The 25,025-nt window shown below is 54.1% G+C and overlaps 1 protein-coding gene across 2 annotated transcripts; it reads left to right on the forward strand.

Annotated features, from left to right (window-relative positions):
* The first annotated feature begins 3,655 nt into the window (after positions 1-3,655).
* On the forward strand, positions 3,656-24,408 carry MMD2 (monocyte to macrophage differentiation associated 2). Of its 2 annotated transcripts, none has more exons than XM_071443924.1 (7): positions 3,656-4,072; positions 21,813-21,894; positions 22,528-22,688; positions 22,767-22,841; positions 23,100-23,201; positions 23,497-23,566; positions 24,030-24,408. In XM_071443924.1, exons 1-7 carry the CDS (start codon positions 4,026-4,028, stop codon positions 24,234-24,236), a joined length of 744 nt encoding a protein of 247 aa, XP_071300025.1. In that variant the 5' UTR covers positions 3,656-4,025; the 3' UTR covers positions 24,237-24,408. The 2 variants fall into 2 exon arrangements, with proteins under 2 accessions (XP_071300025.1, XP_071300026.1); XM_071443925.1 differs by lacking the exon at positions 3,656-4,072 and adding an exon at positions 18,994-21,720.
* Positions 24,409-25,025: the final 617 nt, after the last annotated feature.

Raw genomic sequence — 25,025 nt, forward strand, 5'->3', positions numbered from 1 at the left:
CGAGCGGCGGCGCGGAGTGGGTCGTGTTGCGAAGCTAAGCAGGGCCCGGCGCGGCCGGCGCTGGATGGGAGACGCGAAGCCCCGGTTCGTCGCGTCCCCGCTGTCCCCGGGCTGAGCGCGGCCACCGCGGTGCCGTCACGGTGGCTCGGCGGTGCCGTCACGGTGGTGGCCACACGGTCCCGGCGGCCCCGGTCACTCCCCTGCGCTGTGCCCGCCCGCCCGTGCCTGTGCAGTTCCGCTCCGTGCCACGAGATGTCCCCGAGGCTCAGCGGATGAGCGGGCGGCGGCTCCGCACTTGGGGAAAAAGGAAAAAAAAAAATAAAAGTTGGGGCTGTTCGGGATGGAGAAGAGAAAATTGCGTGGAGATATCAGAGCGGCTCTCAGTGTCTGAAGGGGCTCTTGGTCAGGATTTGTAGGAATAGGGAAAGGAGGAATGGGTTCACATTGAAAGGGAAAATAGATACACAGAGGAATTCTTTACTGTGATGGTTTGGTGCTGGAACAGGTTGCAGATGCCCTCCAGCCCTGGCAGTGTCCAAAGCCAGGCTGAACTGAGCATCCTGGTTTAGTGGGTAACACAAATTGCAGGGGGAAAAATGAAAACAAAACCCAAACCAACAAACAAAGAAAAACCCCAACGGAAACAAAATAATAAAAACAAACGAACAAACAAAACCACACACACACACAAAACCCCAAAACCAAACTCACACGCACACACACACACACAAAAACCCCAAAAAAACAAAACAAAACAAAAAAAAAACCAAACCAAAAAAACCCAACCAACCAACCAACAAAAAACCCCACCAAAAGCAACAACAAAAAAACTCCACTCAGAACTGAAGAAGCGATTTTTGGAAATGGGATCAACATCAAGAGATTAGTACAGAAACGGGTAAATCTCACAAATATGAACCACCAGGTGCTGGGTTTGTGCCTCTGGGACCATCTGGCTCCAGAGGGTTCACAAGTGGAGCACTGTGGAGTGATGGAGCCTCCCCCTCATCAGCCTGTGAGGCTAAAGGACCTCCAGCTGCTGGCACAGAGACCCCTCCAAATGGCTCAAACCCAAGTGCCCCAGCTCCCTGCTGCCCTGTGCCCACCCTGCCGTGTCCACCAGAGCCAGTCCTGTCCCCCACTGTCACCTCTGCCTCTGCTACCCCTGCTGCCAACACATCCACGTGTCCTGTAGCTCTTCCTACCCATCCAGAGCTTCTTTTCTCCTGGGGAGACTTCCCCTGCTGATGGCAGATTTTAATCTCAAGTTGTCTCTTTTTGTACCTGTTGGCTCTGGCAGTTCCATGTGCAGGAAAAGGTCCCTCCCTGGGGAAATGGGATCCCAGCGTGTGCTGCCAGGAGGGCCCAGAGCTGCCATCCCTGCAGGTGTGGGTGCTCACACTGTCCGCTGGGATCCCCCACCCTTCCTCAGGGGACAGTGCACAGAGGTGTCCAGATGTGGGAATCCTGCAGGGAATCACAGAATATCCTGAGATGGAACACACACAAGGATCAGAGCCCAGCTCCTGGCCCTGCTCAGACGCCCCAACAATCCCACCCTGTGCCTGGGAGCGTTGTCCAAACCCTCCTGGAGCTCTGGCAGCCTTGGGGCTGGGACCATTCCCTGGGGAGTCTATTCAGTGCCTGACCACCCTCTGGGGGAAGAATTTTTTCCTAGTATCCAAACTAAACTTCCCCAGACAGCTCCAGCTGTTCCCTTGGGTCCTGTCACTGGTCACCAGTGAGAAGAGATCAGAACGAAGGAAGAAAACATCCCTGGGCTTCATGAGCCATTCCTCATCTAAAGGAAAACTCTGCAAACTCCACCCTGCTTTGGTGACATTAAAAAAAAAAAACCCAACTGTATTCAGGGCACCCCAGAATATTGGAATTTCTCCTTACAATTACTCAGATCTTTGCAAGGTGGGGAGTGCACCAGGAATGGGAGAGGAAAGAAAAACAAGCTGGGCTCGTGGGCAGAGTTGAGGGGAGCTGCTGTGCAGGGAGGGGACACATCCCAGTGGGGTACAGGTGCTGTGAGCATGGACACCTCCCCACCCCAGCTTGGAGCAGCCCCTGTGATTCCCTGTCTGCCAGGTTTGGAGGCATTGCTGGGGCTGGAGCCATTCCCCAGCACGATGCTCCAGGCTTTGGTTGCCATAACAACTGGATTCAGGCTTCAAAAATAGTAACTTATTTTTCATTCAATTTGCCTTTTGCCCTCTGAGATGGATCTATTTTGGGATGGATGGTTTGCTTCAGGTGTCCCTTGCCAGCACCCTCAGCTGTGGGCTGGGGGCTTTGGGGATGGGGCTTATTTTGGTAAATGTGATTTATCATCCTTTCTCCTTCCTCTTTCTTCAGGCCCAGAGAACAGGTACAGCAGGGCACAAGAACCATGACATAGGCTCTGCCAGAGCTCATCATCTGGGGAAGGAATTTGAAAAAACTCTTCCTGGCTAAGTGGCAGAGCGTGGGAGAGGTTTTCAGAGATGATCTCACTCTGCATCTCAGCTTGGACCTGCCACTCTCAGCCAGGCCTTGGCTGTCCCAGATATCCTTCTGAAAATGGGGTTTATTTGCTGCCTCTGCACCTCCTGGATCCTGGCTGGTCCTCACTGGTGTCTTCCATCCACAGTGGGAATCGTGCAGGAAGGCTGAACCTGCTGCTGAATCCTGGGGTGCTTCTGGTGTGCTTGGGGGACACCCCACAATGCAGCTGCACCTGCAGCACCCCCTGAGGGATTGAGCTGCTGTTGGAAGGGCTTGCAGAGGGTGCCAGGATTAATCCATGCTTTGAATGAAGGGATTCCTTCCTTTTGGTCTGCTTTGGCTTTTGGAAGAGCTGTGTGTGCCCCATTTCCCATGGAAGTGGCCATACAAGCACAGTCCTTCTCTCCAGGATGTCCTCAGCTGCCCCATTGCCACAGCTCCAGAAGGAGAGGTGCTGTTGGGGTGACCAAGGCTCTCCAGATGTTGCTGACCTCTCCTTTCTTGTCCCTCAGCTGCTGGCCTGAGGCTGCCTGCAGTCCCTGTGTGAAGGATGACCCCCATCTGCCCCCAGACAAGCCCCCATCACCTTTTGTTTCCCCCCTCTGATCTGCCCAACCTCAGACGTTCCTCGGATGTCACCTCCTGTAGGAGCCTGCTTGAGTGATGTAGAGGAGGGAGGGGTGAAGGCTTTACCATGGAGATGGGCTGATTTTGTGGTCCTTAATCCTTGCCTTGCTGTCGTGCTGCTTTATCCCCCTTCTCCCCAGCAGGGAGGGGTGGCGGGGTGCTGGAGCTGTGCCCCCTCCCAGGGGCACCACGCAGTGATGGTGGCAGAGCCACCCACCCCAGCCTCTGGAAAATAATGGGGAAAAAAATCGTTAAAACCTAATAAATAAAAACAAAGCCAAACAAACCAGCTCCTTGGGGACGGCGCTGCCCCCGGGGTGGGCAGAGATGCCTCGGGGGAGACCCAGCCGGGGGGAGCAGAACCGGGGAGAGCGGGTGGGTACCGGGGGGAGCGTCTGACTGCCGGCACTCGGCGCTCTCCCCCTCCCCGATGCTTTAATCACATTTTCAATTCAAATCTGCTGCTATTTGATCCCCCGGGGGTGGCAGCGGGGAGGGTGGGGGATATTTTTAGCTGTGCTTAAAGCTGCCGGGGGGCGGAGGGAGATCGCGCAGGTTGCTGTGGCCGGGAAGAGTTGGAAGGGATTCCCCCCCACACCCCCCTTTCTTTTTTCCCTCCTCCTCCTCCTCGTTGCACATCTGAGGGCGGCAGCGGGGCTGGCTCCCCTCTCCCGGAGGTCGCCTTTGTTTTGCCCGTGTCGCTTCTCCCGAGCGGCCGAGGGGGCGGGAGGGGGCCGGGGCCGGGCTGGGCTGTGCCGTGCCGGGCTGGGCTGTGCCGTGCCGGGCTGGGCTGTGCCGGCCGCCCCTTCTCCCGGTCGGCAGCCGGAGCTCGCCGAGCTGGTGCCGTTCCCCCGGGCCGGGGCTGAGCAGCCGCCGCTGCCCGGGACCCCCATGGCACCGCCGCGATGTTCGTGTCCCGGCTCCTGGATTTCCAGAAGACGCGCTACGCCAGGTAAATCCATCGGCGCGGCGGTCCCCGACCCCCGGTGCTCCCGGACAGCTCCCCGAGCCCTCCCCGGGCACGGCTCGGCGGGGATGGAGCCCGCAAGGATCTTGGAAAGCTGCTGAGTGCCTCAGAGCACAGGGCAGGTGCGGGCTGGGCTTTCGGCTACCTGCTTTTTTACATCCCTAAAGGATTCTCGGCATCCTTGGGAGCCTTCGCTGGCTCTAACTTCACCGCGGCTCTCCCGCGGCAGGATCAGGATCCTGCCCTCCCGAGGGAACAGACCCTAACGCTGGCTCCAAACCCCCATGGAGGGAGCGATGCGATCCAGGGTCCCTCTGCACCCCGGTGAAACCCCCTCGGGGCGGCTCTGCCAGCCTGGACCCGCAGGCTCAACAGGGTCCCCATGGGATGGCACGGGCGGTGGATCCTTCTCTCCCTCCATGAAATCCCCAGGGAGCTTTTCCAGCAGCAGCCGGGAGTTGTTTGGAGAGCTCAGGTGTAGCAGGAAACCTCCCGGTGTTACCTGTGTGGGGGGGAAACCTGAGGATTGCTGAGCACAGGGTCAGAGGGCGCTTGGCCACACGCGCGGCTGCGGGCTCAGGTGTGGCCTTTGTCAGGGAGCTGGCAGGTGACGTGGGGACAACACCTGCCCGGGATGAGGCACCGGGTGCTGCACAGGTGGGGACAGCGGCTGCCGGGGGTGCTCAGCCCCGCTCCGAGGACAGGCTTTGCTCCCAGCTCCCTGGGGCTGTGGTGGGGATGTTTTTCTGTCTGTGTAGGGTCCCTCGGGCTGGCACAGCCCCTGAGGGCACTGAGCTCTGTGCTGCCACTTCCAGACTTCCCGTGGTCCTGTTAGGGGTAGATACCAGAGAGAAAGTTGTGTGGAAAGAAGCGGTGATGGTGTTTCTTGCTTGCTCCAGGCAGGATAATCTCTGAGGGATGTTTGTCTGGGCTGGGTAAGGACAGGAGACCATCCTCCGACTTCCTCCAGCCATCAGCTCCTTTCCTTACAGGTATCCTGTGGGGAAAATCCATGCTTACATCTCCAAAACCCTGCCTGAAACGTGGCCACTTGCTCAAAGACCCTTTTGAGGCTGTGGCTGCCTCCTGATAACCTTTGCTTGCTGAAGAGGCAGGAGGCACCCAGCAGATCTGCACAATGTGCCTGGTACAAAACCCTGTGAAAAATGGAGAATTCAAGACTTTCACACCCCCACCTTTCACTCCCCCACCCTGCTGGCATGCAAAGGACAGAGCTGGGGGAAATGGAGCTGAGCAAAGCTCTGTGCCCCCAGAGCAGGAGGAAAACCACCCCATGGCAGGGGTGCAGAGGCTCTTTGGGAACTGGGCAGCAGATCAGGGGCTGCCCCACTGACACCAGTTCCCCCCCAGCAGAGCCCATCTGCCAACCTGTTGCTTGATTTATCCTTTATCAGCCTGCTCCAGCCTTGTGGTGGTCCTTTCTGGAGACAGCTTGTTCAGTGGGATGAGGCATTACAGGGATGGTGCCCACATGCAGGGCAGGGGCTCTGGGGCACACGGAGGGGCAGATCCACAGGGAATCCCCCAGCTCTCACTGTGTGCCAGGGCTGGGTGGGGAGCAGCAGGAGACGGGAGCTCCCTTGGCTTTCACCCCAAGAAAGTCCCCAGCACGTGATGCTAACCCAGGGCTTCCTGTATCATCACAGAGATCCTCTTAGCCCAGTGCTCAAAAATAACAGTGGGATAATCCTTGTCCCCCCTCCCTCTGTGTACACCAGCTCTGCTCTCCATGGAAATGCTCTGCTGGGCCATGTCCCAAAAGAAACCCTAAAGCTGCTCCTTCCTTTGTGCCTGGGATGCTCTTTCAGGGAGTTTTGAGGTGGGAATTGGGGTGAGCAGAAGCCAGGGGACTCATGGTGGCACATATCCTTCAAGGCAGCAGAATCAAATCCTGTGCTCAGTTTTCACTACAGGAAAGGTGTTGGGTCTGAGCAGGTCCAGAGAAGGATAATGGAGCACAAGTCTGATAAGGAGCAGCTGAGGGAGCTCAGCATGGAGAAAAGAAGGCTTGGGGGGACCTTCTCAGTGACCACAACTCCCTGACAGGAGGGTGCAGCCAGGTGGGGTTCAGGCTCTGCTCCCAGGGAACAAGGGACAGGATAAGACAAAATAGGCTCAAACTGCACTAGGGGAAGCTTAGATTGGATATTAGGAAAGATTAAACCAGGCTGCCTAGGGAAGTGGCTGAATCACCATTCCTGGAAGTTGTCAAAACCACATGGGGATGTGGCACCTGGGGAAGTGGTTTAGGGGTGAACATGGCACTGCTGGGCTCATGGTCAGACTCCATCTTAGAGGTCTTGTCCAACCTTAACAATTCTGTGATTCTATCTTGCAATATCTTTTCAGAGAATGTGGCCTTGCTTATGGTGTTCCTTGAAAAAAAAAAACCCAAAATATCAAAGTTTTCCTTGTGGAGGAAAAGCCTGAAACAGGCTTCATTTTTCATGTCATTTTATCTAATTTTGAGCCAGGACCAAGAAAGGAGGAACTTGGCCATTGATACACCCAGCAAAATGAATAAATGAAACACAGTGTGGTGATGAAAGACCTGTTGTGTGAGAACAAAGAGATGAAAAGCCGTGATCAATGTGGGAACGTTCTGTGAACTGCCAGGAGAAAACTCAGGGCTGGAGGGACACCAGGCTGTCTCTAAATCCCTCCTGGCTGGGCTTTGGAGATGCAGAGCTGGGGCAGAGGGGAAGGATGCAAAGGGAGGAGCTGCCACCGTGGTGGAGCAGGGTGCAGGCGATGCCATTTGAGGTTATAAATGACAAACTCGGTGGTTTCTGCTCTGCTCTGGGGCCCGGGAGGCTCTTTCATCACTGACACGGTGGGGAAATGGAGTTTCAAAGCTCGGTTGCTGCAAGGCTTTCCCTGTCACTCACAGCCCTGGCAGGCAATATCCATCTCCTGCCCCACGGGCCAGGTTTAACCACGACACCAGCACAGCACCAAGTGTGAGCAGATGTGATTCCTCCTGCTTTATCCAACCACCACAGGGTTATTCCTCCCTCCCAGCTCACCAAAACGGTGCTGGGTTCCTCCCAGACCAGCACATCAGACCAAGCTGCATCTTTATCACTGGGCTCATTGGTCAGGTTACACTGACCTGGTAACCAAACCCTCCTTGACCCTCACCACCAGCTTTGACCCTCTTTTGGCCCAGTTTTAACTCAAACGTGGTCTGGTCCTTCCTGCCCACGTAGCTGCCATGGGGCTGAGTAGTTAGTTCCCTGAATGCTTCCCAGATCTTGGCCACTCACAGCGGTAATTGGAAGGAAATGTGATTAATCAGGGAGCTGCTGTACCCAGCCAGCTTCAGCCTCTCTGGAGCAGCACTGGAGAGGGCTCTGCTGGGAGCTGCAGGGCACTGAATCATCCTCACAGACTGATAGCAGCTCCTTGGGTTTGTCCATGGTAAAGGCTCTAAATCTTCCTGTGTTTGCTTGGACTGCCTTGCATGGGTAACACAAAGAGAATGGGAAAATCCACATTGAGGTCTCAGCCCAGGAGCAGGGGCTCTGTAGGTGCATGGTCCAGGCTTGTCCCCACCTCCCTGTGCCTGCAATGCAGGCATTGCCACCTCCTCACCAGCATGAGGGGATGGAGGTCTGAGCTCTACACTTGCTCAGACCCAAATCCTCTGAATGTGGGGAAAGGCAGGTGGAAAGACCTTCCTTGTTTCTCCCTGCACCTGTAATTGTTAAGCAAAGAGATATTAATCAGCTATTCCAGCACCTCTGGCCAAGACAGGAAGAGGAGAACCAGCAGGAATAGGAGAAATAGGAAATGTTGGGGTGCTCAGACTCCAAACACAAGGAAAGCAATGTCAGGCTGACAGCCTGGACAGAGCAACCACATTGGGAAGACCTGTTCTCCATTGCTTTGCCATGAAAACATGAGCAGCCCTCTCCTGCTCCCACACACTCCAAGATGCTTTCCAAGAGCTCAGCTTCCCCCACAGCCCATGTGGGATGGAGCAGTGAGAAGGGAAACGCTTTCAGTGTTGATACCACAGCCTGAAGCTCCTCCAGAGGCAGGGGCTGCTCACCTTGCAAGCACCAACCCCATCAGGACCTGTCAGTCTGTCCCCAGCTGAGCAGACAGATCCCCCCAGATGCAAAAGGCACTGCTCCAAGAGATGGGGAGGCCCTCAAAATGCCTGGGAAAACCAGGATCAGCTGCTATTACCAACCAATTCCATGCTGGTTGCTTTGTGGGGCCAGCTTGGCTCAGATACCCTCTTAAAATGGCACCAGTAGGAGTTACCTCAGGGTGCATAATGGGAGCCAGGTGTTTGGAAGGCAGCAAGCTCTCAGAGCAGCATTTTTGATGGGATATCCGCTCAAACTGCCCTGTTCCAGCCTCTGCAAGGGCTGGGGCATCCAGCAGGACAGGCTCAGCTGGGGACCAGCACACTGAAGATGTGCAGGAGTGGGCAAACCAAGCCCCATGCCTTGTGCTTTTGGGGCAAGGACGGTCTCTTGGCTGCCTGGGAAACACATGATCCTTCCCCTCCTTCAGCTGGTGTTGGATATCAGCCTGATGTGATTCTTTGGCACAGTCTGCTGTGTCCAGCTTCATGAGGTAGCAGCCAACACCACCCATGGGAAATTCAAGCCAGTGCCCAGCCCTGCAGGTCAGTGACTGTGAGAAATGGGGCTCTGCCAGGGCTGGCCTCCCCCCCTCCTCCTCCTCCTCCTCCTCCCTTCCCACACCCCCAGCTCCACAGTGAGACAAAGCCATGCCAACAAGTACAACTCCCAAAGAAAAGAAGGGAAAAAAGCACAACTTATTCCAGCCCTTCACTCCTGAGGGGTGCCTGGCTGCAGCTGCACGAGGAGTTCTGTTTGATTTCCAGAGATGCTGCTGCCAGGGGCTGGATCTGAGAAAGGCAGAGCAGACATGGCCAAACACACAGATCAGGTCTCTCCAGGTGTGACAAACGGAACATTTTCATGCAGAGGGAGTCCAGAGGGGCTCTCTGTGATAACACTGAACCTCTCATGATAACATGATACCACAGGTGTCATATTCCTGCTGCATGAGTCAGAGACCACTGAGCTGAGCCAAGCAGTGCTGACCTTCAGGAGAATTTGGAGTCAACTCTGTGCTCCTGTTTGAGTTTACAGCCTGGGTTTGCTGCTGCTGAGGAAAGGATTTTGTGCAGAAAGAGATCATCAGGTCAGGGAAAGGAGCTGGCTCCTCTCTGTGCTGAGCAGCAGCATTAGACACAGCCCTGCTCTCTGTTGTAAGTAATACTAATGGAAATCTTACTATCTGCCTGCTTGGCTGGTGAAATACATGATTTTCCTTCTCTGCCTTTGCTGTCCAGAGGCATTTGCTGAATAATTTACAGATATGATTTGTACTTGAGCAGCATCTGGGAATCCCAAGTGAGAGCCTGGCTGTGTCTCCCAGGCCATGCTGTGGGGAGGTTTTATGAACCTGGGACTGCTCACCTGCCCATGTATTTCACAGTCACAGCCAGGGTTAGAGGCTGGGAAAGCTCCAGCCCTCAAACTATCCAAATCTTGTGCCAGCAGGCACAGGATCCAGTGGTCACACTCACTCCTGGGGCTGCTGCAGTTAAAGAGGCAGAGCCAGCTCAGGATTTTTCCCACTGACTCCTTGCTCAAGGCAAGGCAGCAAGGAACATGCACAATGACTTTCCAAACAAGAAATTAATGAATAATAGAGGATTTGCAGTTCTGAAAACAGTCCTTCCAACATTCACCAAACACCTGGGACATCAGAGTCATTTTGTGACTAATCAGCTGTTGTTGGATGTCTCATGAGTACCAAATGAAACAAGAAGTCCCAGCTCAGAAAGTAATTTGGGAAACACTCACCAATCCCATCTGTTGTGAATAAACAAACAGCTCTGCTGTGGTTGCAGGGTCATGAATTACCTTGGAAGAGTTTAGAGATACCATCCACATAGAGAGCTGGGGAGAAAAAGAAATATCCCTGCCCACAGGAGGGGGATGTGGACAGTTGGGAATTACTGCTGAGTTTCCACCACCAACCAAGCCTTGCTGGGTGTACGTGGGCTCTGGTGGGTGCAGAAATGGTCAATGCCTGGCTTGGAGCATCCCATGGTTGTCCCTGAGTAAAAAAGGAATTTTGGATGCCCTTGGTACTGAGGGGAAGAGCAGCACAGTCCCTCCTGCATCCTCTGAGGGTGTGTCAGGGGTTGCCTCCTCTGTCCCTCCTCAGGGAACACCTGTGCCTGTGGCTCAGAGCCAGGGACAGCACGGACCTGGCTGAGCACGGGCCCCTCTCTGGGAGCTCCTCTGAGTCAGCAGCAGCCCTTGCTCATGGGTTCTCAGGGTGTGCAGGTTGTGTAGTGCCAGGGCATGGTCCAGAGCCAGCCCAGGGTGCTCAGAGTGCTGGGATGGGAGGAATGAGGACATGGGTGATGATTTGATCTGCTGCCCCTTTTGACTCGCTTTGTGGAAGCAAGGCTTGCACCAGGGGAATCTGGGTGGGTTACTCCAGAAATCTGGTGAACTTACCCATGAGAAAGGTGAGGAAATGCTGGCTTAGATAAAAAACCCTTTAATTTCTTGCTCCATGCCCAAGCTGCCAGCTCCTTGTGCTAGGAAGTGTGACAAAAAGAAAACCCTGGGTTATCCTGCTCTGCTCCATCAGCCTTGCTGCCCCTCTCCCATGGGATGGGAGTCACAGGAGGGGCCCAAGGCCAGGCCCAGGAGCTGCTTCCAACCCAGCTTTGCAAAGCAGCAGAGCCATATGTGAGCGTGGGAGCAGGCAGGCTCTGAGGAACGGGCATGGAAGGGAGGCTCCAGCCCCCAGCAGGTGCCTCCTGTGCCCATGTGGGTGGCACTGCAGATGGCACTGCTGGGCAGTGCCAGCCTTGGTGTTTCTGCTTCCCAGTGGCAAACATTCCCACGTCAATGGGTAGGAAGGAAAAGCAGGGTTTAATAAGTGCTCCTGGGCTGGATAAAGCAGTAAATTCTGGGGGATCTCCTGGGCTCCAGGTGGGCCATGGGGGTTTCCTGCTGGTTCTGCACCTTGTGGGCCCTGTGGTGGTGAGCTGGGCACAAGCAGCAGCCAGGCCCCACGCCAGCACACGCTGCTCCCCAGGACTCAGCTGACAAAAACCACACAGCAGCTCAAGGGATTGAAGCCTCTTACCAGGGATGCAGCTGGAGCCTGAGCAGATCCCAGATCAGAGGCAGGGCCCCTGCCAAGCCCCAGCTTAGGGGATGCCACCACAGCAGCTCCCATGTGAGCCCCAGGACCAAGCCTGACATCTGTGCTGGGTGTGCAGCCTCAGGGCTGTCAGAGCAAACCCAGGCCAGGCCCTGAGGAGTGAGAGAGTGAGATCTGCCCTGCAGGGACACGTCTGCTCCATCACTGACACCTCAGGCATCATGACACTTGTTCTACCAAGGGACAGCCCCAGCAGGACTTCCCTCCACTGCTGATCAACATCCAGCAAATCCTTCCTCTCTGACCACAACCAGGATCTTCCCCCATTGCTTTAAAAGCAGCTGTGACATCCAGGCACAAAAGGAGAAATCCTCTTCCTTTGCAGCCAGATCCCCAGAAGTGCCCAGCAGGGAACAGAGCTTGGAGGAGCCCCAGCTCCTTGGGCAGGAGGGTGGATGTGCAGCAAACCCATCTCCACAGGCTTCAGGCCAACTCCTGAGCAAGCCCAGCCCTTTTATAATCCATCTGCAGGTGAAACCTGTAGAGGTGAGCTGCACTGGGGAAATTTGTATCACCTGGGATGACCTTGGACCTGCTGACTGCTCCCTTGTCCCCATGGCACCCAGCCCACAGTGCACAGACACACAGACACATGCACAGCCTGATTTATGGCAGGCCTGGGGAGGGCAGGTGTTGGAGCAGCTCTTTCCAAGGGCAGAGGCCCAGCTCACACCTCCCCATCCACGTCTTTGGCGTGATTTTACACCCTCCTCACATTATCCACCACTGGCTTGCCTAAAGGATGTCAAAATTATTATCCTCACTTGGAGAGAGGGGAAAGGGGAGTGAGAGGGACATGAAGAGATGTGGCAGAGGGCAGCCAGGGAGTTGTGTCAAAGGCAGGGCTAAATCCCATCTATGCCAAATTGCAGCCTGGCTTGGGCCTCTTTTGAGGCCTTTCCCCTCATGTGTGCAGGGGACAGCTTTCCTGAAAGTGTCCCATGGCTCTGCTTGTGTGAGTGTGTGGTGACCATGGAGTGACTGATTCAGGTTCTCTTGGTGCCCTCAGGAGAGCTCAGAGTCCCACATGAGCCCTCCTGAGGAAAAATTTCACTATATCCCTTTCTTCCCTTCTTCCCACCCTGGTGAAGCAAGAGCCAGGCAGATCTGCACGATTTTGGAGGCTGGAATTTTGTTGGTGGATAAAAGTCTTTTAAAAACTCAGTAAGAACCCCTAAAGCCATATTAAAAAAAAAAAAAAAAAACCAGCCCAAGAGAGTGGGAGAAAGAGCAGGAGAAAGGAGCAGGCCTGGGAAGGCAGCTCTGCACTCTGCCCAGGGACAAGGGGCTCATTGTTTCCCTGGCCAGAGCCTGCTGTACTGGCCCTTTTCAGGCTCCCTCCCTGGGAAAGGGGCCAGGGGAAAGCAGGCACAAGTAGGGCAGGCAAAAACCCTGGGATTGCAGTGAATAACCCCTGGGCAGACCCTCAGCAGCCCCCCCTCTTCATACAGCAGTTGTAGGGGTGTGCCAGGAGCAGCACCAGGAGGAGAAGGTGGCCGGCAACCCTTTGGTTCCCTGCTTCCCACACAGCATCCCTGGGAGTGAACATGATCCTGACCCTGCTCCTGCTCTGTCTTTGAACTTCTCTGTGTCTTGGATTTGCCATCCTGAAGCACCTGCTGAGTGCAAATCCAAAAATTCTTGGATTTGCACTGGGAGCACCCAGTGGTGTGTGAGCACTGCTGGTGGCTTCCTGCACCCAACAATCACAAGTGCTGCTTCCAAGTGTATCCATCTGTCTGTCCAGCTTGGAGCTGTGCTTTGGGGCTGGTTCTGCACACTGTCTGCAGGCTGGGAATGTTGCAGAGCTCCCCATGCCCTGCATTCATGCCAGTGTACACAGGGATGGCACAAGCTGGTCCATAAAATCCTGGGAGAGGAGGGGAGGAAATGACCTCTGCACCCCTGGGAAATAAGGTGCAGCCAGGGACTTATCCTGCCTTGCCAGGGGATGTGCCAACACCAGCTGCTCCCATTTCTGCAGAGGGAGGTGACTGTGGAGTGACTGATTCAGGTTCTCTTGGTGCCCTCAGGAGAGCTCAGAGTCCCACATGAGCCCTCCCGAGGAAAAATTTCACTATATCCCTTTCTTACCTTCTTCCCACCCTATGCAATGCAATTCCCCTTTGCTATGCAAAGCAAGAGCATAGAGGACCACAGAAATGTGCCAAATTAACTCCAAAACACAGTGCAGGTGCCAAAAGTGGGGCTCAGGCTGACCCCCCCCCCCCCCAGCTCCCACTTCCCTGATGCTCCATTTCCCACCATCCATAGGATGATGCTTACTAGAAAGCAGGAAAATAAGAACAACCTCTCCCCAGCTCAAAAAAAAAAAAAAACCAAAAAGGTTCTTCCTCAAGGTTATTGTCCCTCTGGGAAAAGCAGGAGTTTGTGGTGCCTCTCACCACACTGTTCTGGGCTTCAGGAACATAAATGCTCTCCAACCTTGTTACATAGACATGGTTTGGGTGGTCCTTCCCAGCTTCTCTACCCCTGTGCCAGAGCTAGGGAGGATATTTACACCCCAGGAAAACCTTCCCAAAGGGTCTGGGGAGGGGGCTGTGGAATTGGATCTGTTTTGCTGTTGTGATCAGCACCAGCCAGAGCAGAGGGAAGATGGAGCAGGCTTTGTTAAAATCAATAAATCGGAGGAAAAGGCCTTGAATGTGTTTCCTCAGCAACTGTGACGTCAGTGTCTGTCTGTCCATCCATCCTCTGTGTCCTATCACAGAATCCTGTGTTTGAATGGAATTTATGCATCATGGATGAAGTGTATGACTATGCAACAGGCTATTGCTTTTAAGGGTCAATCCTTTGTTAACGTGGGTTCTTTTTTGGGCTCATGCTGCCCAGAAAAAGGTACCCGGACGTCCATAACTCTTTGTTTTTGTTATCTCATATTGTCCTAATTCAAATTGTCCAATTTATTATTACTCTAATTGTATTACTATTTTTATAACCATTTTATTACTATTAAACTTTTAAAAATTTTAAAAACAAGTGATTGCTGTTTTCACAGCAGTCTGTTAGTTTAAAATTATCAAAAGATTTTTGTGAGTTTTCTAATTTTGGCATTAATGCTGGCGATTTTTCAGGGTTTAGTGTCTCCTTTTGGGTCGAGAAATCTGTCCCAAACACTGGGGGGACTCTGGGGGTGTTTGGTAACAGTTCTTTTTCGAAATTCTTTTGTGTTGGGATCAAAGGGTTGGCATTTGCAGGGGCGCAATAATTCTCTGTCTGTCCTGTATTTATTAAAGCAGCTGTCATATTCCAGCCTCCTCCTCCTCGTTGCCCGGTTTGTGTGCATGGATGTGGCTGTGCAGACGAACAGTGACACAAAGTAGTCCCAGTCGGTGCTAGGGGTGTGGGAGGCGAAAACGCGGAGGCACATTCGGTATCGGTTGTGCACGGTTACCGGCTGCGAGGGATCCCGCGGTGCCCGGCAGAGCGAGAGACGCGGCAGGATACATGCAAGGGGCTGCAGTTTTCGCCTGCTGTGGTGCCGTGTATAGGCGCGGTGGCGGCAGAAGTGGCGTGACAGGGCACAGGAATGCCGGCTGTGGCCGGACAGCGGCATGCAGCGGCTCGGAACCGGACCGGGCTGCACGAAAGCAGCGGCGAAAGCAGTGGGGGGGGCCGCGGCGAGGCCGCGGCGGGGCTGCACGAAAGCAGCGGCGAAAGCAGCGGCGAAAGCAGTGGGGGGGGCCGCGGCGGGGCCGCGGCGGGGCTGCGCGAAAGCAGCGGCGAAAGCAGCGGCGAAAGCAGCGGCGAAAGCAGCGGCGAAAGCAGCGGCGAAAGCAGCGGCGAAAGCAGCGGCGAAAGCAGCGGCGAAAGCAGCGGCGAAAGCAGTGGGGGGGGCCGCGGCGGGGCCGCGGGGGGGCCGCGGCGAAAGCAGCGGCGAAAGCAGCGGCGAAAGCAGCGGCGAAAGCAGCGGGGGGGGCCGCGGCGGGGCTGCGCGAAAGCAGCGGCGAAAGCAGCGGCGAAAGCAGCGGCGAAAGCAGCGGCGAAAGCAGCGGGGGGGGCCGCGGCGGGGCTGCGCGAAAGCAGCGGCGAAAGCAGCGGCGAAAGCAGCGGGGGGGGCCGCGGCGGGGCTGCGCGAAAGCAGCGGCGAAAGCAGCGGCGAAAGCAGCGGCGAAAGCAGCGGCGAAAGCAGCGGCGAAAGCAGCGGCGAAAGCAGCGGCGAAAGCAGCGGGGGGGGCCGCGGCGGGGCTGCGCGAAAGCAGCGGCGAAAGCAGCGGCGAAAGCAGCGGCGAAAGCAGCGGGGGGGGCCGCGGCGGGGCTGCGCGAAAGCAGCGGCGAAAGCAGCGGCGAAAGCAGCGGGGGGGGCCGCGGCGGGGCTGCGCGAAAGCAGCGGCGAAAGCAGCGGCGAAAGCAGCGGCGAAAGCAGCGGCGAAAGCAGCGGCGAAAGCAGCGGCGAAAGCAGCGGCGAAAGCAGCGGGGGGGGCCGCGGCGGGGCCGCGGCGGGGCCGCGGCGGGGCCGCGGCGGGGCCGCGGCGGGGCCGCGGCGGGGCCGCGGCGGGGCCGCGGCGGGGCCGCGGCGGGGCCGCGGCGGGGCCGCGGCGGGGCCGCGGCGGGGCCGCGAAGATAGAACTGCGCATGCGTGCGGCTGATCCCGAAAGCGGCGCTGTACTTGGATGAGTCGGCGCGGAGTGATATCGCTGGTGCGGGGCTTGTAGCAACTGCGCATGCGTGGGTTCCGTCACTCGGTCAGCGCGGGCAGTCATCATGGCGGCGGGCGGGCCGGGGGGTGCGGGAGGTGGCGGAGCCGCGGAAACGGCAGACGGGGCTGCGTCTGCGGTCGTGGAACGGAATGCCGGGACGTCCGTGGTTGCCGGAGGCGGCGGAGCCGCGCCGTTCAGCTGCTTTGAAGCGGGAGGGTGCGGGGGGGAAGGCGCGGCGCGGCCCGCCATGCAGCGGCGGCGGCGGCAGGAGCGGGGAAGCGACCACGGACGGCACTGATGGGAGGCTGGGCTGGAGCGCCGCGGCGCCGGCACGGGGTGGCTTGAGTGGCTGGGGCGCCCAGGTCCCAGCGCAAGCGGTGCTGTGCCGGGGCCAGGGGATTGCGCCGAAACGCCGGCAGGGACGGGGTTTGTTGGGGGCGTTTCCCCTGCCGCGGAGCCCGTGGGCAGCTCGGAGTGTGCTGCTTGCGCTTAAACGCCGGGGTGGGGGGGCGGCAACGTGCACAAGGGGCGCTGGGGACGCAGCGCGGCCGCGCCAGGCGTACTCGGCACTGCAGATCCGGGAGCCGCAGGGGACTGCAAAGACGCGGCAGCGACGGGACTTGGGCCACCACCGGCCCCGCTGTGTCGGCAAAGGGGGCGAGGGGAAAGCGGGGGGCGGCAGGAGCGGCCGCACTCGCGAGTAACGGGGGGGGGGGGGGGGGGAAGCGGCGGGATCGGCGGGGGCACGAGGGGGCGGGGCCGCGGTGACGCCGGAGGGCGGGCTCGTAGAGACGGGATTAGGGGGCGGGGCCCGCGGTAGCCGAGACAGCAGGGACCAACGGGATGGGAAAGGCGGGGATGGCGGGAGCGGTGGCAGGGGCCTCGAGCTCCGGAAGGGTGGCGGGGGCCGGGCGCCGGGACCGCGAGGGCGGGGGGCGGGGCGCGGGGCGGCAGGGGACAGCGGGACTGCGGGTGCCGGAGCTGTGCGGTCCGACGGGGAGGTGGGGGGCGTGTCCCGTTCTAGACTCGCGGCGGCAAGGGGCGGGCTCGCGGCAGGAGCAGAGCTCGGCGAGGCAGGTGCTGCAGGCGTCCCCCTTGCAGCAAGGAGCTCAACCACTGCCCTGCAAGCTGGGACCAGCGAAATCGCGGCAGCAGATACTATTAAAGTGCTTCTCACTGTGTCCCGAGTCTCTTTATGGCAGTCGCGGTTTACGACCGTCTTTACGACAGTTTTGCTTTACGGCACCTTTTACGACAGTCGCGCTTTACGGCACCCTTTACGACAGTCGCGCTTTACGGCACCTTTTACGACAGTTTTGCTTTACGGCACCTTTTACGACAGTCGCGCTTTACGGCACCTTTTACGACAGTTTTGCTTTACGGCACCTTTTACGACAGTCGCGCTTTACGGCACCTTTTACGACAGTCGCGCTTTACGGCACCTTTTACGACAGTCGCACTTTACGGCACCTTTTACGACAGTTTCGCTTTACGGCACCTTTTACGACAGTCGCGCTTTACGGCACCTTTTACGACAGTCGCACTTTACGGCACCTTTTACGACAGTCGCACTTTACGGCACCTTTTACGACAGTTTTGCTTTACGGCGCCTTTTACGACAGTCGCGCTTTACGGCACCTTTTACGACAGTCGCGCTTTACGGCGCCTTTTACGACAGTCGCGCTTTACGGCACCTTTTACGACAGTCGCACTTTACGGCACCTTTTACGACAGTCGCGCTTTACGGCACCTTTTACGACAGTCGCGCTTTACGGCACCTTTTACGACAGTCGCGCTTTACGGCACCTTTTACGACAGTCGCACTTTACGGCACCTTTTACGACAGTCGCGCTTTACGGCACCTTTTACGACAGTCGCACTTTACGGCACCTTTTACGACAGCCGCGCTTTACGGCACCTTTTACGACAGTCGCGCTTTACGGCACCTTTTACGACAGTCGCACTTTACGGCACCTTTTACGACAGTTTTGCTTTACGGCACCTTTTACGACAGTTTTGCTTTACGGCGCCTTTTACGACAGTCGCGCTTTACGGCACCTTTTACGACAGTTTTGCTTTACGGCACCTTTTACGACAGTCGCGCTTTACGGCGCCTTTTACGACAGTCGCGCTTTACGGCACCTTTTACGACAGTCGCGCTTTACGGCACCTTTTACGACAGTCGCGCTTTACGGCACCTTTTACGACAGTCGCGCTTTACGGCACCTTTTACGACAGTCGCGCTTTACGGCACCTTTTACGACAGTTTTGCTTTACGGCACCTTTTACGACAGTTTTGCTTTACGGCACCTTTTACGACAGTCGCACTTTACGGCACCTTTTACGACAGTCGCGCTTTACGGCACCTTTTACGACAGTCGCGCTTTACGGCGCCTTTTACGACAGTCGCACTTTACGGCACCTTTTACGACAGTTTTGCTTTACGGCACCTTTTACGACAGTCGCGCTTTACGGCACCTTTTACGACAGTCGCGCTTTACGGCACCTTTTACGACACTCGCACTTTACGGCACCTTTTACGACAGTCGCGTTTTACGGTACCTTTTACGACAGTCGCGCTTTACGGCACCTTTTACGACAGTCGCGCTTTACGGCACCTTTTACGACAGTCGCGCTTTACGACAGTCGCACTTTACGGCACTTCGTTTTATGGAACTTTTACAGCATTTTACAGCATTTTACAGTGCCGTAAATATTTTTATTTTAGTTTATTTTTCAAATGTAAATTAATAAATGTAAATAATTTATTTTTAATTAATTTTTTAAAGTTTTTTTATTTAATTTTTATTTTATTTTTCTATTTTTAAAGCTTTTTATTTTATTTTATTTGTCAAATGTAAATTAAGAAATGTAAATAATTTATTTTTAATTAATTTTAAAAAGTTTTTTTAATTTAATTTTTATTTTATTTTTCTATTTTTAAAGCTTTTTTATTTTATTTATCAAATATAAATTAAGAAATGTAAATCATTGATTTTTAATTTTTTTTTAAGTTATTTTTTATTTAATTTTTATTTTATTTTTCTATTTTTAAAGCTTTTTTATTTTATTTTATTTATCAAATGTAAATTAAAAATGTAAAAAATTTATTTTTAATCAATTTTTAAAAAATATTTTTTATTTTTTATTTTATTTTTCTATTTTTAAAGCTTTTAATTTTATTTTATTTATCAAATGTAAATTAATAAATGTAAATAATTTATTTTTAATTAATTTTTTAAAGTTATTTTTTATTTAATTTTAATTTTATTTTTCTATTTTTAAAGCTTTTTATTTTTTTTTATTTATCAAATATAAATTAAGAAATGTAAATAATTTATTTATAATTAATTTTTTAAAGTTTTTTTAATTTATTTTTTATTTTATTTTTCTTTTTAAAATCTTTTTTATTTTTTTTATTTATCAAATGTAAATTAATAAATGTAAATCATTGATTTTTAATTAATTTTTTCAAGTTATTTTTATTTAATTTTTATTTTATTTTTCTTTTTTTAAAGCTTTTTATTTTATTTATCAAATGTAAATTAATGTAAATCATTGATTTTTAATTAATTTTTTCAAGTTATTTTTTATTTAATTTTCTATTTATTTTTCTATTTTTAAAGCTTTTTATTTTATTTATCAAATGCAAATTAATACATGTAAATCATTGTTTTTTAATTAATTTTTTCAAGTTATTTTTTATTTGATTTTTTTTTTTTTTTCTATTTTAAAGCTTTTTATTTTATTTTATTTATCAAATGTAAATAATGTATTTTAATTAATTATTTAAAGTTATTTTTTATTTAATTTTTTTTTTTTTCTATTTTTAAAGCTTTATATTTTATTTTTTTTATCAAATGTAATTTCTTGCCACAGTACGTGATGAGGTTGTGAGGGATTTAAAAGAAAAAACATTACCATGTCTTTGTCAGTCTTCCATGCTCACTTAAGCTGGCCGTTGGTGATTTGTAGTATTTTTTAAAATAAAAACCAAATGCTTTCCCTTTGTAAGTAAATATGCTATGAAGAGGGCTTCAAAGGAAAGGTGATTAATTACTATCCAACTGTTGCTTAATTCATTGGTTGATGGTCCATATAGTGCATTTTTTAATGTTACTGATACCTGATACAGACCATTCCCAAGCCGTTTGATAATTATTTATCAGCCATGTGCCTGCATGGGGAGGGCATCCCTGGTGTCCCTGGGGTGGAGGTGACAGTGCTCTGGGTACAGCCATGTCCCCAGGGATGTGGGGGGACATGTCCCCCAGCTTCTTCCCAGCCCTGCTCAGCCCCATTTACCCCCTGTGAGCCCTGGTGAGCGTCTGACCTCCCCTCTTCCCCCTCCTTCTGGTTATTAAAAGGGAAAATAAAGGGAAGCAGACAGTGGAGGGAAGCTGGGGACAGTCTCCTGGCAACGCTGGGGACAGAAGCCTCCTCCTGCCAGGGGGACATGGCTCCAGCACAGGCAGCCCTGGTGAACAGAGCAGTGGCAGCTTGGCCCCTCCATTCCCCCCCTTAATTCCAGACATTTTTTGGTGATGAGGACCATGAATTTCTTGCCACAGTGCCAGGGTCTGGCAGGAGGCAGGGCAGAGGCTGGAGACAGGACCCCTCTGTGGGTTGTCACTGTCACCTGCTGGGGCTCCCCTCACCCCACTGTGGTTGCACAATTCCCCACACGCCAAATCCTTGTCATTTGAGCCATTTAACCATCCTGGCTCAGTTTTAACAGGCAGTGGGGCCAAGCAGGCAAGAGATGCCAGAGTGGGTGGGTGGGGACAGGGAGAGGGGACATTTCCTGCCTTTCCAAGCATCCCCGGCCTGAGGCATCAGCCTGTGCCCAGCACAAGGTCGTGCCAGCCCCTGAGCCCCTTTGCTGGGCACAACTCAGCTGTGAAAGGCCGCAGATGGTGCTGGAGCTGGGGGCGAGCAGGGTCACAGAGCAATTAGCCCAGGTCCTGCCCTGCAGCTCAGCTCAGCCATCCTGACCTGGCCACAGCAGGAAGAGTCCTAAAATCCCTGATTTTGAGGAGCAGGGAAGGAACCCTCTCCATTTCCCTGTTTCTCATTCCCTTTGCTAAGCCTCCAATGCTGTCTCCTGCCAGAAGAGGGTGGTGGACAAGGCTGTGCTCAGAGCTGTTATATATGCACGTTTAATTTGTTGTTGCACACCTAGAAATGCAGTGACACTATTTTTTATCTCTGTCTGTTGGTCCAGCCGGGAAATCAATACATTCCTGTGAACACCAAGAGCAAGCTGCTGCCTCCTAAGACTAAGAGAAACAGAAATAAAGATGCAGGTTTCCATGGAAGGGCAGTAGGCTTTCCCCCACAGCAATCTCTGTTGGGATGTGCAACCCTGGGGGTAGCTGCAGGTGGTACCCAGAAACCAAAGGCCTTGCAGGGATACCCTTTTTGGAGCTGGCCACGCTGCTGTGACATGAAGGTGTCACCCCTGGATGGGTTGGGGTCCCACAGCTCTGCCCTATGTTCCCTCTTTGTTGCTGGTGCTCTTCCCACCTCTGCCCACAGCCACTGGCAGAGCTGACTCCTGCCTTCTTCTCTCCAAGCAGCAGCAGCAGCTCCCAGGAGCTGCTCCAGCCTCATCCATGGCTGAGCAAGACCTGGGCAGCTGGGGACAGCCAGATGGACAGGCTGTGCCCTGGTGTCCCTTCTGCAGGGCAGCTGGAGCAAAGCTGAGCCATGGTAGGGCTGCAGGCCCTGTGCAGATCCCTCCAGAAGGGTTTTGCTCCATCCCTGTCCCCTGAGTGTGTTTCTCTCCCCACTTCTCTCTGCAGATTCATGAATCACCGTGTCCCATCCAACTGCAGGTACCAGCCCACGGAATACGAGCACGCAGCCAACTGTGCCACCCACGCTGTGAGTCCCTGTCCCTGGGAGAGGGAGGATGGTGCTCATCCCTCTGGGGATCCACTGAGGAACCTCAAGGGACACCCAAAAACATCTTTGTTCAGCTCTGGGGCAGTCACTGCGAGTCTGAGGCAAATGTGCCCTGTGTATTCCTGGGGATTGGGATGTTCTCCCTCCTCTGCCCTGGGAATTTGATTTTCATCTCCCTTGCTCTCCCCCACTGTGGCCCCATGTCCCTGGGGAAGCTGGCTGTGGGCTTGGTGGGGCAGAAGTATTTTCAAAGCTCCCTGAAAATGGATTGTTTCACAGCAAGAGATGTGACAGGTGCCCATGGGGCTGTCTGTGTAGCAGTGGGAAGGACCTCTCCCCCCACCAGGCTTTCTTTTGGAGCTGACAGTTCCCACTCTGAGTCCTGAGAGATGACTCAGACACAGTCATCCTCCTTGTGCCTTCCTCCTCCTCCCTACCTTCTGGACAAACTATTTTGGAGCTGCACCATGCAGGGAGGGACCCTGCCTGCCCCTTAGGGGTGGTACCTTTGACCAGAAGCTAAAGAAACACCTGAAAGGAGAAGTGGAGGCTCTATTGTAGCTCCTTAATGGAAATGCAGAGAGTCAACAGCAGGTTTGCTTCCCCTTCCAGCTCTGGATCCTGCCAAGCATCCTTGGCAGCTCCATCCTCTATATCCTCTCTGATGACCAGTGGGAAACCATCTCAGCCTGGATCTATGGCTTTGGCTTGTCCAGCCTCTTCATTGTCTCCACCATCTTCCACACCATCTCCTGGAAGAAGAGGCATCTCAGGTACCATACCTGACTGCTTGGGAAGGGGGAGAGGGTTCAGATACCCCCAGTGCTGTGACCCATCTGTCTGTCCTGCAGGACTGTGGAGCACTGCCTGCACATGTTTGACAGGATGGTGATCTACTTCTTCATCGCTGCCTCCTACGCTCCCTGGTGAGTTCCTGGTGCCTTCACCTGCCCCCGCTGAAGGGGAAAAAAATCATCCTGGTTCCAACAAAAAGAGTTTCCCTCTCTGGCTTTGCTTCTTCTTGAGGTTGTACCTCACCCCTTTCCACAAAACCTTCACATCCTATGGATTCCAACCTCTTGAAGTTACAAGATGCTGTCGTGGGACAGCCCCGGGGGTGAGGGGCTGAGCCCAGCCCAGGGTGCTGCCCTGGACCCACCTCACCACAGCCCTGGGTCTTGCAGGTTGAACCTGCGGGAGTTGGGTCCCTGGGCCTCCCACATGCGCTGGATCATCTGGATCATGGCATCCATCGGCACCATCTACGTTTTCTTCTTCCACGAGCGGTGAGTGCCTGCACCCCCCGGGCTGGAGGGCGTGTGGGACCCGGGCCAGGAGCAGGGACTGCTGCCATGAGTTCCTTCCTCCATGTGGTGGCACCAAATAAAAAGCCAAAATCTCCAGATGTCACCCCGGAGTCCCAAGTGTCAGGTCCCAAGCCGGTCTGCACATGAGGACATGGGACCTGCTGTGATGGCACTGCCACCCCTTCCTCTGTAGCACTACTGTGGAAATGTCAAGCATAAAACTCAGCCTCCCTCTGTCCCTGCTCCAAGCTGCCTCTCTGTCTGTCTGTCACAGGTACAAGCTGGTGGAGCTGGTGTGCTACGTTATCATGGGCTTCTTCCCCGCCTTGGTCATCCTCTCCATGGTAAGGCCCTACTTGGGCTCAGACTGAGGGACAAATCCCTCAGGATTTTCCTCAGGATGGATTTGAAAATTCAGAGCAATTTGTCTCCTGTGGGCTGGTGCAGTCTCCAGGCTGGGTGAGGGATAAAGCCATCCCTGATATGATGTAGCTCACCTTGGTTCTGCAGGTGCTTTGGCTGCCTGGCAGCACCACGTGCATCTCTCCCAGATCTCCTTCCTGGGCACTGTGGTTTGAAAATTATAGGATCACAGAATCATAGAATGGTCTGGATTGGAAGGGACCTTAAGGACCATCTAGTTCCATTTCTCCCAGGGCTGCTGGGTCCCTGCTGCCTTGCTGGGGAGGAGGGTGTAGCAGAAGGCAGAGAAGCCCAGAGCTGCAGCTGGACACCACTTTTGGTCTCAGTGGGGTGGTGGGGAGTGGTCAGACTGCCTTGGCCTCACTGAGCATTGCCTGCTCCCAGCCCAACAGGGATGGCCTCCTGGAGCTGGTGGCTGGTGGCTTCTTCTACTGCCTGGGCATGGTGTTCTTCAAGAGCGACGGGCGCATCCCCTTCGCCCACGCCATCTGGCACCTCTTCGTGGCCATGGGAGCTGGCACCCACTACTATGCCATCTGGAGGTACCTGTACCAGCCCGGGGCACTGGACACCAAAACCTCCCCTCGGTAGAAGCCTTAGAGATGTTGTTTGTGCCACCTGGCACGTGGGGACACAGAGGGCACTGGTGACACAGTGGGCTCGCCCCAAACCAGCCCCTCGCCCCGTGGACAGCAGCTGTTGGTGCCCTTCCTGCACACACAGGAGAGCCTGGAGGTTGATTTTAAATGTTTTTCTTTTTTAAGCTCGGGAACTGTTTGTTTTCTTAGGCAAAAGTTTCAGAACACAGTGACTGACTGGGCTGTGGGCTGACTCACAGTGACCACTCACTGGGAGCTTTGCTCACTCACCTGGTCTTGAGCATCCCACAGGACTGGGAAACTTGGCCCCACATGCCCCAGCTATGACACCCTGGGTTTGGCTCCTGGAGTCCTTAGAGTGTGCCACTGAAGGGACTGGAGGAGTCAGGGTGAGGGGAGAGACCCAGTGGTGGAGGGGGATGTGGTGACAGCCCTGCACCACCTGGTCTGGCTCCTAAATCTTCCTGAGCCCTGCCAGCATTAACAGCTCCATCCCAAGCCCTTGAGGGGATGGCCCATACTCAACAAGCCTTACAAGAGATTGAAACTTGAATCTCTTCCAGGGCATCCCAGTCCCTGAGCACTGGGAAACCCTTTCTCTAAGCCAATATGAAGTGCACAACTCATCCACACATCCCTGGGATCCCCTGTGGACATTTTCTCCCTGGAGTTCTCAGTTTTCCTCTCCAGCCTGGTGCCAGTGGCAGACTGAAGCACAGCCCAGCTCCCAAGCCCTGCTGCACGTGTGCCTTCAGCAGGGAGCAGAGCTGGGATCCAGCTC

This window comes from Agelaius tricolor, unplaced genomic scaffold (genome assembly GCF_023055355.1).
Source record: "Agelaius tricolor isolate 1412-34295 unplaced genomic scaffold, bAgeTri1.0.p SCAF_19, whole genome shotgun sequence".
Lineage (NCBI taxonomy): Eukaryota > Metazoa > Chordata > Aves > Passeriformes > Icteridae > Agelaius > Agelaius tricolor.

What these genes read in the sequence shown, in the direction of transcription:
- MMD2 (XM_071443924.1), top strand. Translation starts at nt 4,026, where the DNA reads ATGTTCGTGTCCCGGCTCCTGGATTTCCAGAAGACGCGCTACGCCAG. An exon ending in CAGAAGACGCGCTACGCCAG is followed by an intron (nt 4,073 to 21,812) that starts GTAAATCCATCG and finishes TTCTCTCTGCAG; the next exon opens with ATTCATGAATCACCGTGTCC. An exon ending in TGGAAGAAGAGGCATCTCAG is followed by an intron (nt 22,689 to 22,766) that starts GTACCATACCTG and finishes TCTGTCCTGCAG; the next exon opens with GACTGTGGAGCACTGCCTGC.